The 15,322-nt window shown below is 36.6% G+C and overlaps 1 protein-coding gene across 1 annotated transcript in view; it reads left to right on the top strand.

Annotated features, from left to right (window-relative positions):
• Nucleotides 1-15,322, top strand: part of LOC122813723 (zinc-binding protein A33-like) — a 273,572-nt gene that overhangs the window by 43,893 nt on the left and 214,357 nt on the right. The window contains exon 2 of the mRNA XM_044086189.1: nucleotides 7,680-7,775. Coding sequence (XP_043942124.1) covers nucleotides 7,680-7,775 — 96 coding nt within the window. The remainder of the gene's footprint in view (nucleotides 1-7,679; nucleotides 7,776-15,322) is intronic.

Here is a 15,322-nt window from a genome sequence, read left to right as displayed (position 1 = left end):
GATAAAAGAGTACTTAAAAAGTATAAGATACACCCTACACTGAACGACTACATTACAGTGACCACAAAACAGTGGCAGACTACTTTACAATTAAGCCATGATGAAGGGCAAATTATTATTCCAGGGATAAAAATACAAAGGGGAATATTCCCGGGTGACTGTCTGTCACTGCTGCTATTCTGCCTTGCCCTTAACCCATTAAGCTGTCTACTTAACAACTTAGGCCATGGCTATAATTTGGCTCTTAGAAAACAACAAAGTGTGAAAACATTCATCTTCTCTTTGTGGATGATTTAAGACTATATAGCTCATCAGATGAGGAACTGAAAGCACAACTGCAAGTTGTCAAAACTTTTTCAGATGATAGAAGAATGTTATTTGGTCTTGATAAATGTACAAAAGCAACATTTAAAGCAGGAAAACTGCAGCACCAGGAAAACATCAGTTTGGGACAAGAATCTGATACAAAACTTACAGAACTTGAGCAAGAGGGGAGCGTATAAATATTTGGGAATTGATGAAGGATCAACAATAAAATATGAACAAATGTGATCAAAAATTAGTAAGGAATACTTTAAAAGACTTAAATTAATCCCAAAAACAGCACTGACATCTAGGAACAAAATCCAAACTATAAACCAATTTGCTCTTCCTGTCCTAATTTACAATTTTGGAGTGAATGGCTTCAAAATGTGTTGGATAGATTACACAGGAGAACAAGAAGTATGCTTCACGCTCACCAAATGATTTACAAAAATCAGTGTATACCAAGATTATATATTCCCTGTTCCGAAGGAGGGATGGGTCTCCTTGAAATATATTACATGTCTAGCTCTGCAATCGTGGGACTCCACACAAATCTGCTGACCTGACAAGACCCAAACATAGTGAAAGTTTTGAAACATGAGGAGAATAAATCTAAGATGACTTCTCTGCTTAATCTAGCTGAAGCATATTGGTGTCAAGCAGGAATGGAGATCAAACCAGAAGTAGATAAAAGTCAGGCAGCAACTGAATGTGCCAAAAATCAAAAGAAAGAATATAAGGTGAAGGACCAGATGAGAAGGCAAGAAATGTGGAAAATGCATAAATAAAGTTGCAAGTATAGAAAACATCTGGAGGAACCTCATGTTGATCAAGAACAAATGCAGGAATGGTTAAGGAGATGAGAGGCAAATTCAAACCAAGAAATGAAAGTTTAATATTGGCAGCCCGAGATAGTGGGCTACGTACATGTAGGTTTACAAAGTCCACTGAACATGTGGGAGAAACAGACAAATGTAGGTTTTGTAAAACTGAATTGGAAACAGTGGTACACCTCATTGCTGGTTGTGACATACTAATGGCAAAAGGACTGTATAGTGAAAGGCATAATAATGTGTCAAGACTGTTGCACTGGGGATTGTGCAAACATTATGATATTGAAGTGGCTGGAAACATGAGCCACAAAGCATCATGGGAAATTAAGTTTATATCACATGGGATCACCCATTACCAACAGTTCAAAAGATAGATGCTAGAAAACCAGATATAGCTGTCCAGGAAAAGAAGGCAAAAGTAGCACTGATTGTTGAAATCACCACATCCAGTGACTACAGTGTCTTGCGTACAGAGAGACACAAACTCATAAAATATCAGGATTTGTAGGCAGAAACAAGAGCAATGTGGAAAAAAAAACCCAGACAGTTCCAACAGTAGTAGGAGCAACAGGTTTTATAAAAGAGAATCTACACTCATATTTAGATATGTTACCAATATATGTAATCTCATACGAGTTGCAGAATGAGTCATTCCTGGGCACATTGCAGGTGCTGCAAATAGCATTTCTGGCTGACATCAAAGATTGAAACAATACTAATTTCATGAACTTTAATCATACTTTGACTTAAGAATAGGGCCCTTTCCCGTCATGGTATTAGAAACCCAAAAGACTTGGAGAAACTAAAAAAGGTAGACGTAGGTCTATAATCCTTCATCCCACTAGGAGAAGTGACTTTAGGTAGAGGGATTATAACTGCATGCTTGAATGCTAGTGGGAATGTGCTTGAGGTGAGAGAGAGGTTTTAGATATAAATAAGAGGTTTACCAATTTTTCATTTGCAAGCCTTAGGAAGGTAGGATGAAGACTGATGTTATTAAATCCTGAATTACTGAATCTGAGAAGAAATGTCAGAGTAGTGAAAAGCTGTTGCATAAGAAGCTGGAGGGTATAGATCAGGGGATGAAGGTTCTTTGCTGTTGAGGGAGTAAATTGTTGGAAAGACTTAAGTTATGTCAGATATGGTGGGCTGCAAAAAGGGAGCATAATCATTAGCAAAGGGGGAATGATTCAATGTTAAAGGCTCATTCTTGGTAGCCGAAGTGGTAATGTCCCTGTTAAGCATTCTATTTCTTTCCAAAATTGATTTTGTCTAGATCAGTTTGCTTCCTGTTTCTGTCTAAGGTAAAGGTCTTTTGCAGTATTTGTTGCATTTCTTGCTTTTTTCCTTAAACTCGGAAAAGTTTGGTTTAGCTCTGTATTGTTGGGATTCCTTTTCCAGTTCTTCCATGCTGAATCTCTAGCTTTTATTCTGTTTACAATATACACTAAAAGCCATAGGCAACACTGTGATCTAAGCCTTCTTTTTTTGTTAGGAGAGTACATGTATCCTGAATTGTGGTCAGTTCTGTGTTGAAAAATTGTAAAGCAGAGGTGGGTTCAGATAAAGAGTAGTCACTTGGAGCATTGGATATTATTAAATTGTGGCGCCACCTATTTTGTATGTTGTTTACTATTAGCTCAAGTGTGGAGTTAGAGCCAGTTCTTGTATTAGTTTGAGCAGAAGCTTGTATTATTTAGGCCAGGCTAAAGTGCTCCAACATTTTGTTCAGAGGCAGAGTGTCCTTTCCAATAGCACTGATATTGAAATCACCAAGCATAACTATGTTGGTATATACATCTTTAGGTAATGTATGTTATAGAATTTCACGTACAAGAGAGAGAGCGAGAGAATGAGAGAGAGAGACATGTAGAAGGATGTAAACTGCTGCAATCCACATGGGAATATGACCACCTAATGTGATGTGAGCGAATACCCAACTGGGACTCGTTATGATCTACAGTATGAGAATTAGTACAATCCTCAACTGTAATTGAGGTAATCCTTTTGCTTAAAATTGAAGCACCATCACCAGATCCAGGGCCTCGTCTGTTGTAAAATAAATAAATAAATAAATAAATAGTAGTTACTCTGTATAAAAGTAGAGGGACAGCAATCATCTTTCAACCAGATTTCTGATATAGCAAGAACAAGGGGCTTTCCTGTTACCAGCCATGCTTCAAGACTGGTTCATTTGTTATTAAGACTGCATGCACTGAGGCAAGCAATTTTAAGGTATTTATTTCTAATAAGATAGGCAATTTGGTTCTGAAACTGAAAGATGAAATGAGATAGTCCTGGTTTTCGAGAATACCTCCTGAATATATAAGCTTGAGTAGGAGATGGGGAGTTTTGAGAGAAGATCCTTAGTTTTTGGGATGGGGATTAGTGACCTGTTTAGGAGTATAGAATGCAGTAGAAATTGTTTCCTAGTAGCATAAGTGAGTTTTCTGCTGCTGTAACTCAGTAGATTGTGTATTCTTATTTGCCAGTAGTCGGTCTGAGTAGGGCTGGATGGATGAGAACGAGACTAAGTATCTGTAATGAATAGACTGAAGGCTAACGTGGCAGACAAAATAGTAAGACAGCATGCTAAAGAAAGTATTGTGGGATTAGCAACTGGCATTATGAGCTTGCAACATAGTTGGGATTATAACTTCAAAAACAGAAACAAAGTGTGGATGGGGAAATCTTAGACCTGTAATAGATAATATACCAGGATACCTGGAGGGTGAGAGAGGTGGTAAAATGGGGGGAATGGGCTGGTAGGAGTTTGGAACAATAAGTAATGTAACAATGTCTTTTTCATTCTAATAAGAGGAGGTGGGAAGGTGAATAAAAGAAACACCCTAGCCTAAATGTTGTCAGTGCTGTAAATCCAGTGTATTCCACTCAGAAGACAGAAGAAAAGAGCCTACTTTATCAGCTACAAAGGCTATGGCAGGAAATGAACTGAAAGTGCAGTCTATATCTGCACCCTAGGCTATGAGCTAAAAGAAGTGTACATGCAGCCCGTCATCTAGGCTAAGAATTAAAATGGCCAGAGAAGAGAAGGACCACCTCACACCTACTCTGTGTGTATAGGTAAGTAGCATGGCCTATCTGTTACCTACACTGTTGGAGTAGTAGGATAGAGGTTGAAATAGCTGAAAATGAAAGGGTAAATAGTACAGCCTACCTGCCTCCTAGGCTATGTGTATAGGTTAAGTAACAGCCCACCTGCCACCTAGGCTGTGTGCACATGTTAAATTGTAGAGTCTAACTGCTGCTTAGATTGCTGGAGTGGGGTAAAAGGCCTAATGAGAGAAGGAGATCAGCCTGTCTGCCACCTAGGCTGTTAGAGATGAAGTCTGCAATGAAGAGCTCATAGGATATGCAATGAATGACTAAGAGAACTGAGGATCTGGCAAAAGTACAAGATGAACAGCCTATATACTATCTGAGTGGGTTTAGCCGCCTAGGCAGCAAGACATTTCCCTGTGGTACATTTGACGGGGAACATATGGCTGAAGTGACATTCAGCTGCAGAGAAATTCTCTGTGGGCAAAGAGAAGACTGTGTTGTCATTCCCACAACATCAATAACCAAATGCACAGGAGGAAAACAATGTCCATGGTCCCCAAGGGAACATGAGACAGTAGGCAATATGGCAGGCATCAGCAGCAGGCTGGCTAGAGGGTATGTCAGTGGCAGTAAAAATGCAGTGCACAATGGGCATTGCCTTTATAATCAGTGTGTGTGGACTACTACCCCCTTCACAGAGTCTAGGGAACATTACCTAAAACACATACTGGAGCATAAATATGCCTACAGTAGCCTGCAGGATTTCCTCCATGCTGTAGCACACGTCTACATGTTGTAGTTACATAAGCATGTACTGTACACTGAGCACAACACTCATTACTTCTACTGCCACCATGTATTTGGTTATTAAAGCTGCAAGCATGGCAGTGTGTGCTTCTCTTTGTGCACAGGGAATTTGCAAATAGCCATATTTCTCTGCAGCTGAATGTCACTTCAGCCATGTGTCCCCATTCAAATGTACCACAGGGAAATGCCTCACTGCCTAAGTGCCTGAACCCTAGCTGGGCTTTGTGCCAAGTTTAAATTTTATCAACATTTCTACTGCCTTGGTTGTTGTAATAAGTGCATAAAGAGTGGAATAGTCAGGACTCAAGTAGAAGCAAGGTAAAAAAAGTGGATTGAGAGGATGAGAAATCAAGGGAAGGAAGTAGTGGGTGAAAAGAAGGGGCGGCTTATGAGACAAGTTCTAGTTAAACAAAATTCCTAGTATAGTAGAGCACTTCTCTAAACCAGAAATGTGCAAAGGAAAAAGGTAATTACACTTAGTGAGAGAGAAATGTATACGTATATGGGGAAGCAAATGTTTACAATGTAGCGGTAAGGTGAGTGAAGACAGAGTTTGGCTTGAGAAAGAAAGGGGAATGCTTAGATAAAATCTGATCTCAGTATGAGGAAGTGTTGTCATTGATGGGTTATTGCTGAGTCTATCAGAATGTTAGATAAAGTAAGTGTATTAACTGTGAAGTAAAATACAGTGTGTTGCTAAGAGATTCTAGCATATAATAAGCTTATACTGCCTGGTTAGTGAGGTCAGAAAATTATGAGTGATAAACTGTACAAGCTTATCACATCTCAAAAAATATGTACTCAGTCTCCTTTTACATTTCATATTTCCATTAATAAAGTCCTGATTCTGGAAACATCCTCTGCACAAATACTTTTATACATCAAATAGACTTCAATAATTTCTTCCGTAAAATTCTAAATTTTCCAGATATTCTATCTCTCCTCTGTACAGATATAGCTCTATTTATGTTTGGTTAACTCTGTCACTGTAATACTTGTTTCTGAATATCCCTCATGGTGTCATATTCTTTGTTTAATTATTGTACATTTTCTTTCCCTCATATATATGTTCTTTGCTAATTTGTTAAATGCTATTACAAAAAAAAAATGAAATGCAGCGCAAGTAGTGCAATTTAACAGAATAAAAATGAATTCCAAAATAACGAGAGAGTGGATGTAGAAAGAGTCATGCTGTGACTGTGCATTCATGCTGACATTTCTATTTCAGCATCAAATGCAACATTTAACAATATGTTCCTGTGCAGAATCTGAATTAAGCCATATGTGTGTGTGTGTGTGTGTGTGTGTGTGTGTGTGTGTGTGTGTGTGTGTGTGTGTGTGTGTATGTGTGTGTGTGTGTAAAACAGTGGCCTCTATAGTACCTTGTATTTGTATTTTCCTAGTTGTATCTAACAATAATGCAGATTTTGGAAGGTTTAATCACATTTTAATGACAGAAGGCTGAGAAGTCTGTTGACACTATACCCAACCGTACACCAACTAAATATCTGAGTGACTGATCAGGTGCACTGTAGTGTTACTGCATACTTTCACATGATATAAGACCATCAAATTCCTTTTCCTTCCAGTTCACTGCTGAGGAAAAAGAATAGATGTTTTCAGAGGACTTAAATAGTGACTTGAAATATAAGCCTGTCAGTAAAATGTGTGCTATATCAGCGGACAGTGAGTGAGCTTAGAGTACCATGGAAATGGTGCTGTTTAATTTAACTGGTACAATTACAGCTTTCGTTGTTCAGACTGTGAGTTGCAGTACTTGCTGCAGAATCTTGCTGTGAGTGCTAAACACTGGTTGATATGCCTTGCAACTTGCAATAACTTGAGATGAAATGTTGAAAAAAAGAGAGATTTTATTTCTGCAAGGTAATTACTGAGTTAAACTTTACGTGGTAAAGAATGTGCCTAATCTTGTATACTGGAAGTGAGTACGTCTAATGCTCATAGCAAATGATAAGTTGGCAATGGCTTTGCTAAATTTCTGCTTCTGCAAATTCACCCCCAGTATGTCTGGCCTATTGCTCCTTGAAAAAGGAGATGAGGTCTGTCGGTACTGGCAAGACATAAATGACCATGTGGCCAAGTTGACTTTTATAGTCTATGATTCTATGATTTCTTTTAATCATGGTTTGCTATAACTGCTTGCACTTTATGTGAGCTGGTAGTGCACATAGTGTTTTTGTCACATTCCCCCATTGTTGTAGAACTGCTGATTTGGTATATATAAGTTAAAGATAATGGGTGCCCAGCCACCCACATGAGGAGAACTGGGGTCTTGCTCCTCGCAAAAACTCATTTATGTGTGTTTTTAGCCATTTCTGAGTAATGCTTCTCGATCTAGGAAAATAGATGAAACATAACTCATTTTTGGATGACAGGAACAAACTTAGGGAAAGTATTTTAGTTACATTATTTTAATTATTTTCTTTCCTTTCCATGGATGTTACCCAGATCAGCATTAAGAGGTGTTAGAATCTCCCTTATTAACTGTATTCACCTGGTGGCTTATATTTTAAGTGCTTGATTAATTTCAGGGGAAGTATAATTTTTTTTAGGTCTGAAAAAAGTTGCTTTTGAATTCACGCACTGATTACACAGAATCATATTCTTCGCATAAGTGAGCTTTATAGAACTATTTTTTTTTTCCCAAAGAGCAAGTTGAAAGATGTCTCATTGTCACTGGAATCCAAGATGAATGCCCTTTTCGACCTACAGAAAGAACAAGAACAGAAGATTAATGAAATCAGAGTAAGTCCATTTTCCTTACTGTTGTTTGAAAATGAAAACTTTGCAAGCTGATTAACTAAACATTCAACGTTAGAACACTTTCAATTAGAGACTCATATCCATGACCAGAAGAAGACAGCACTGACTTAACAGAGTGTCGCTAACATTTTCAGACACACAGGCACTGGATCTACTTCAGCAGATCAAAATAACATAATACCAAAATTTAATATGCCGAGACAAAAAAATTGCAAATGAATGTAACGAATGTTAACATTGCCATAAATGTTAAAAATCGAAAACCTAATACGCATGTCTGGAAGCACCATGGAGATCGACCTGAACTCAAACAAATAACTTATTCATTAAAACACATCAATAAAAAATATATATCTCTTTAAATGTTTTTGCAGGGGGGAACCTCCCCTGTGCCTCCTACACCCCCTGCAAATTATATATACCAACTCCAACATTGCAGTACAGTGGGGAAGAGGGTTAATTTCCCATTCCTCACTGTACCGTGATCTCTATTTGCAAACATTAAACATGTAACATTTTTCTCTTACTTATTATGTTTAACTTAAGAAGATGGTTTTCTAAGTCCAGTATGATCTCCATTCAAAATCTCCATGGTGCTTCCGGACATACATATTAGGTTTTCAATTTTTAACATTTTCAGCATTGTTAACATTCGTTAAATTTCATTTGCGATGTTTTCATCTTGCCATTCTTAATTTCGGTATGATGCATATATGTATAAATATATATATATAAATATATATATATATATATATATATATATATATATATATATATATATATACACACACACACACACACACACACACACACACACACAAGCACATGACTGTTAAATACTTACTGATCCTGACATTACATTCTAATCATCAAATCACCACCCATCAAAAATATGAGATAAGGTTTAACATGAGTCTTGCAGAGGGTAATATTCCAATCCCTACCTACACACTGCTCACATAATTGTGAAGCAAACCTTAACATTTAAGTCCAGAAGGGAGTCATGCCTAATACAATATATTTCAGTGGATATGCTTGTCCTGTTTCCATCTATCATATGCTCTTTGCTAACTATGTGATTGCCAAAATATCTGTAAAAACTAGAAATATATACATAATAAATATAATATATGGTTCAACTCTGTATGCTCAAGTGTTCTTAATGTCAAATGAAAATACTAGCATTGAGATGTTCAAACATACAGAATATCAAACATCCAAAAGATCAACCCCACAAAAGATCAGGAAAGGAAAACTATTTCCTCTCCCAATCTTCACATTAAACTCCCCTGTAACACTAGCCTCACACTCGTTAGAATAGTGGGAAGGTTTTTTTAAGGTAAGGTGTAAGGGTATGTTTGGGGGGAGGGGCAATGTTAAGGTTACTACCCATTTTAAGGTGGGCATAGACTCACACCCTCAACTAGATTTTGTTGTACCAAGCATTTTGTGTGTGTGTGTGTGTGTGTGTGTGTGTGTGTGTGTGTGTGTGTGTGTGTGTGTGTGTGTGTGTGTGTGTGTGTGTGTGTGTGTGTGTGTGTGTGTGTGTGTGCGCGCGAGTATACATGGGTCCATATCAACTTACTGAAAAGCAATTTAAGGAAAGTCGTAATACTAAATGTATAATGATGCACCCACCAAGAAAACAACAGAATCCACCCATCTGTTAAACATTCCTTGGAATACTTGACTTCAAGTGTAACCGTCCTTCTTGCTAAGGTTCCTATACAAAATGGGACATTACAGACATATGTCTACAAGAAACCAAATGACAGACAGATTGTATCTGCACTGGAGTAGTAATCATCCCAGCCACACTAAGAAGTCAGTTATTTATAGTCAAACACTTCCATTTCATTGCATTTGTTCTAGTGAGGCAGAAAGAGATACACAGCACAGATGAAGTAGTGTGTTGTGCTTGTTCAAGGTTACTCTGCAAGGGAGTTTGACAGAGCTGTAGACAGAGTAATACAGCTGCCATGAGAACAGATGCTTCAGTATAAAGAAGGGAACCCCTGTGACAATGTTCCAAAAATTACATCATTTTATCCAGAACTTAAACTGTACAAAATCATAAGGGATCACCAACTGAAGTTCAGTGAGGATGACAAGTTCAAGCAATCCCACTCTTGCCATTTAAACAACCACCAAATCTAAAGAATCCTCTTGTCTCCTTAGACAAGAACAGAACATAGTCCAGAATTATGCAAAGCCCTGCAACATTGCAAGGTGCAAAACATGTCATATGATTTGTACAGCTTTCAGCATAGTAATTTCATAGAACTGAAGTTTCAAAGTACAGGGTTCATTTACATGTACTTCCAACAATGTGGTTTATCTAATCAAATGCAGGAAATGTCCAGAGACAGGCCAACTACTCAGAACTAGGATGAATGCCCATAGACACACAGTTACAGATAAAATGACTGACAAGTCAATAGCGAGTGTCAGCACATTTTTCCTAATCTGATCGTGCTGTATCAGATATGACAGATATGGTTCTTAAAGGACATTACCAATACACCTTTGGAAAGAAGAACAATGGAGATTGACGGTCAGACTGTCGAATTAACAGTGGTTTCAACATGGGCATTGGTTTTATTAGCTACATTAATACTTAACTTATCCTTTTGAATAACTAACAGTGGATATAAATATGGTATACCAAAGAACAACATTTTTTTCTGGTAATGCATTATTAATGATGAATTTACTCTGAATTCAAACTGATGACTGTTTCAGAACATTAAAAGTAACTGTCAAAATTGAAATCCAACCACTACAAAACAAACTGAGACTCCACAAAAGACTGTAGCAGGCTAGCTGAAGAAAAATCCGACACTAAAATGCAACCACTTTAATAAATGTTGAGCACTTTCATTCCAAACCTGAGTGGAACTTCATCAGGACTACAAAACAGTTAAAAAACTTAATTTAAATAATAATTGACATAAAATCACACAATTTAAAACCACCACTGAGGTGCATACATTGACTGAAACATTAACTGTTCTTCTAATTTGGTTACTCTTAAAATGACACCTAACAGTAAAAGGGCTAAAACATCATCAGTTGTAGTGATTCACTGCTATTATGCATCATAATATTTTAACTTCAGTAGCGGGTAAATGGAACATGCATCATTCAGATCCCATGCATTCATAGCATCCAAAATGATCTGCTATGTCAATTCAGATTTTTTTCAGATGCTCATTCAGAATAAAACCCTGAAGGTCATTAATCATTTGCTCTACTACTAGGAAACCAAACTTATGAGATTGAAACTATTTAACATGTTGAAATAAGGCATTAGTATTCCTGCATTTTCTAATATCTAATAAATGCTCATATATCTACTCTGAGTTTCTTAGTAGTCTTCCCTATATAGAAAGCAGGACATGGGTCACGCACAGCAAAATACACTACTTGTCTCAAGTTGCAGGAGAATTTACCATTGCTAAAGAACTTTTCTTTTTACACAAAAATAATTTTCTTGGATGATATACAGGCTTTGAGAATAGCACCTACATTTTCTCATACCTAGCTTATTTTCTGAATTAACCAACTATTTGTTGACTGCAATAAATCTTTGAAAAGCTCTATCTTTTTTAAACACAATGCGTGGATGTTGACCCAAAGATTTTAGTAAGGTCCCTTCTGATCTAAATAAATTCCAATTTTTATTGAGAACATCCCTTATTGCCTTACTATCCAACAAAAAAGTCATAATACAAGATCTGTTGCTATATGGCTTTTCACAGAGTATAGCACCCTGCCAATTATTATCCAATCCACCATTACTCAAAATAGGGGTATAAACACCATTCCTTGTCTTGATAATAACTTCATTCTTTATTTCATAGATGAACTCCTTAAGGCAACCTCTCTTATAGAACATATCTGCTATAGTTTCATATTCCTTGTGAAATATCACTGAATCTGAGGTCATCCTAGCCACATGTACCAATTGTCCCTTTACAACTGACTTTTTCTGAAACTTAGGATGTTAACTATTGTAATGCAAGTATGCATTTGAGAATGTTGGCTTCCTATGAATGCAAGAACTAAATAACCGATTGGTGCTATTTTTGGACTATTCTACATCTAAATAAACTATTTTTTTCTCTGTCATTATTAGATGTGAATTTTAAAAATATATTGTACTGTTAATGTACGCTACAAATTCTGACAATTTATCTTGTCTGTCAATCCATAATATAAAAATATCATCCAGAAAACATGTGTATAGATTCCATTACTTGGAAAATCTGCTAGTGAAAATTAAATTAATTTCCCAATGTGCCATAATTATATTAGGGAAAATTGTGGTGCATGTAGCACACATCACTATGCCTGTTATTTCTCTGAAAAACTGTTCTTCAAAAAAACAAATAATCATTTTCCAGGACCATTTCCATCAGAACAACTAGTCCATTAATTTTATCAGTGGACAAGCTGCTCAATTTAAACAATATTTCTTCGAACCATTCCAACCCCACCCTACGGGGTATAACAGAATAAAGATTTTGCACATCTATAGTCACAAAAATTGTGTCATCTAAATATGCTACATCATTGACCTGACTAAGGAATCGCCATGAGTCTTAACACAAGTAGGTTAATTTGTCCACCTAATTTTTGAGAAAACTGTCCAAATATTTAGCTATAGAGTAAGTTTTGTACCTAGTTGCATCAACAATAGGCCTGAATAGTGGATTATCTACATTGTTGTGGATCCTGGAGATGCCAAACACCCTGCAGTTACAGGTTTCCCATTGACCATATACTCATATTCATTTTTTTGATCTATGGCTCTGTAATAGCATGTCTTTCAAGATCCTGTCTGTCCTAGCATATGCAATATGAATTTTGTTTTTTGAAACTTCCATATAAGCGTCATCTAGTAAAACAGCATTCATGTGGTTGTTATAATCCTCCTGATATTTGATTACTAGTCTGTCCCCCTTATCAGGCTTCATAACTCTTACACTTCCATTATCACTGATATCTATTAACGACTTGATTTCATTACTTGACATATTATGAAATTTATCAGCACATGGCTTACTTAAATGCCTGATATCCAAATCACAAACTTTTTCAGACATTGAAATATTGTGGTTTAACAGGGGGTTGAAACAAATGGGTCTACATAAACAGCCCAAATACAAACCCACTTTTGTGTTGCCATTTGTAAACAATATAGCCAAATTAAATCTCCTAGTATACAATTTCACATCAAATAGAGTATCAACTATGTTGGCCCTTCTAGCCAGTACATAGTCAAACTTTGTGACAAAATGTTAATGTGTGCAGTGGTAATATTATTAGAAACAAAATTATAAATATTAAATACTTTTAAATCATTCTATATAATTGCAACATTAGAAATTTGGTCAAAGTCAGTTACCAGCATAGGATCCATTAATTCTTGTAATTCTGGTTCTTGTAATATTTGTTCTTCAGTTTGTCCTTCTGTTTGCGATATACTTCATCATTCTGTTTCATTAAATTCTTCTGCTGATCCCTGCTCCTTAACCTCTCCAATCTCCTCAACCCCAATTTGTCTAAAGGGGGCAGGTGGAAGTGTGGTTTTCCATGTAAATTTGATGATGTTGAACCATCCTCGTTGACAGTTGATCAATTCTGATTGTCTGTTCTGCAGTTGTCCTGGAAACCTGGAGGGTTGGGATACACTGTGTCATTTCTGTAGCTATTTGTATATCTCTTGAGTTTGGCTGTTTTCCGAATAACTTCACAGGTTCTGTTCTGCCAACATTATTAAAAATATTGTTGTAATTGGTGAGATAATCAGGAAACAGCAGATCTTCCCTGACAGATCTGTCCAGCCCATCAATATCACTGTACAACTGCTCTATCAGTGAATTGATCTGTCTCACCATTAATTTCATAATGTCATTTCCTGCTGTGTCAAAAATATTTAAAAGTTCCTGATGGAACGCCAAGTCCTTTACAATATCATTAGGGAATCTCTACAACTAGAGTCTCTTGGGCACTTGATTGGTGTCAGTACATTTTAGAAGATAGCTATTTTTGAGCTGAAGTTTTTTTAAATTTAAATAGTTTCTTCTCGAATGTAGCCAACTGCTCCCAAATGGACCCCACTACATGTGCATTGTTTGTTGGGAGGTGAATGTTCACCTGTTGCATTTTAGTGTTTGATTTTTCTTTAGCTAGCCTGCTACCATCTTTTGTGGACTAATTGTCAAGATTACCAGGGTCTGTGTTTTAGCTCCTATGTTTTATTATTTACAAGATTTAGTTACTTCACATAAGGTAGCATTCTAGTCAGAACATTGTTAACCATAAACTTAGTGGTTATTAAGACCTTAATGTTCAGACAGCTTTAACAGTATAACAAAACTTGTCCAGTTTTGCTGTTCTTCAAAACCTTAGGCTGATGTAACAACATAATTTCTCTCTCTCTCTCTTTCTTTCTGTCTCCTTTCTTTCTTTTTTTTGAAATGGAAAAAGTTATTAAGAGACAAAAAACAGTATGCAGATAAAAAGAATATCTGTGGCCTAAAACTAATGAGAACTGTATTAAAAATAGGATTGGAGATGAGTACATATTGAGGGAAGGGGGGACAATTCAACATACAAGAGAGAATAGAACTAGGCATGGGACACACAGAGGTTTGGATGAATTAGATTCTTTTTCAGAACAGCAAAAAAAATTTTATATACCAAGAAGGTCGGAGAGATTGGCCAACAAGAACAGATACAACATGGATTCAGGTCAGAATTATCCACAGACACCACACTCAGAAAACTAGGGTTGGACATGGGTAGGAACGAAAGTGAAATAATTTATGAGGCTGATGTAGATGGAATTGTGGCTGAGTACAATGCATTTAAGATATACAATTACACTACAACTATTTTGAGAAAAGAACATTTCTTGCTATTGTTCAAAGGGTTTAAATTTGTGTCTACTAGTTATGGAGACATAGCTAATGCCTTAGTTGATTTGAAGTTGTATTTAAGAAAGCTTAATCTAGGAATGGTGTGTAAAAACAGTATTGAACCAGACCCTGAAAGTAAAACAGGTCCCTCCAGGGGAAGTACTACAAATCCCCCCTTCATCCAGTGCTCACGACCTTTGAAAAACATGTGACTGATGAATTATATGAAGCATTTGCCAGGAATAAAAACAACAGGGGACCATCTAATTTAGAGAAGGTAGAAAGAGCACTGCTTAATGAATTAAGGAATGAAAATAATGTACGTGTTATGAAACCTGATAAGGGAGGGGGCGTTGTTTTGTATGGTATGGAAGAATACAACAACGTTATTACAGATATTTTGTTGGACACCAAAACTTATTCACCAGTATCCCTTAACGAGATTAACATAGCATATGGGAGGATTGATTCATTGTTGGAAGAATATGCATTAGAAAATAGAATTATTGGAAAGACCTTGTATTTTTTGAAGCAATGCAACCCCAAAATTCCAAGCATATTCGGGGTGGCAAAAATACACAAAAATATAAAGGAACCTCCATT

The sequence above is a fragment of the Protopterus annectens genome, chromosome 10.part0 (genome assembly GCF_019279795.1).
Source record: "Protopterus annectens isolate FY-2018-M chromosome 10.part0, PAN1.0, whole genome shotgun sequence".
Taxonomy (NCBI): Eukaryota; Metazoa; Chordata; order Ceratodontiformes; family Protopteridae; genus Protopterus; species Protopterus annectens.
Note: the sequence above shows the minus strand (reverse complement) of the source record. Positions and strands in the feature narration are given on the sequence as shown.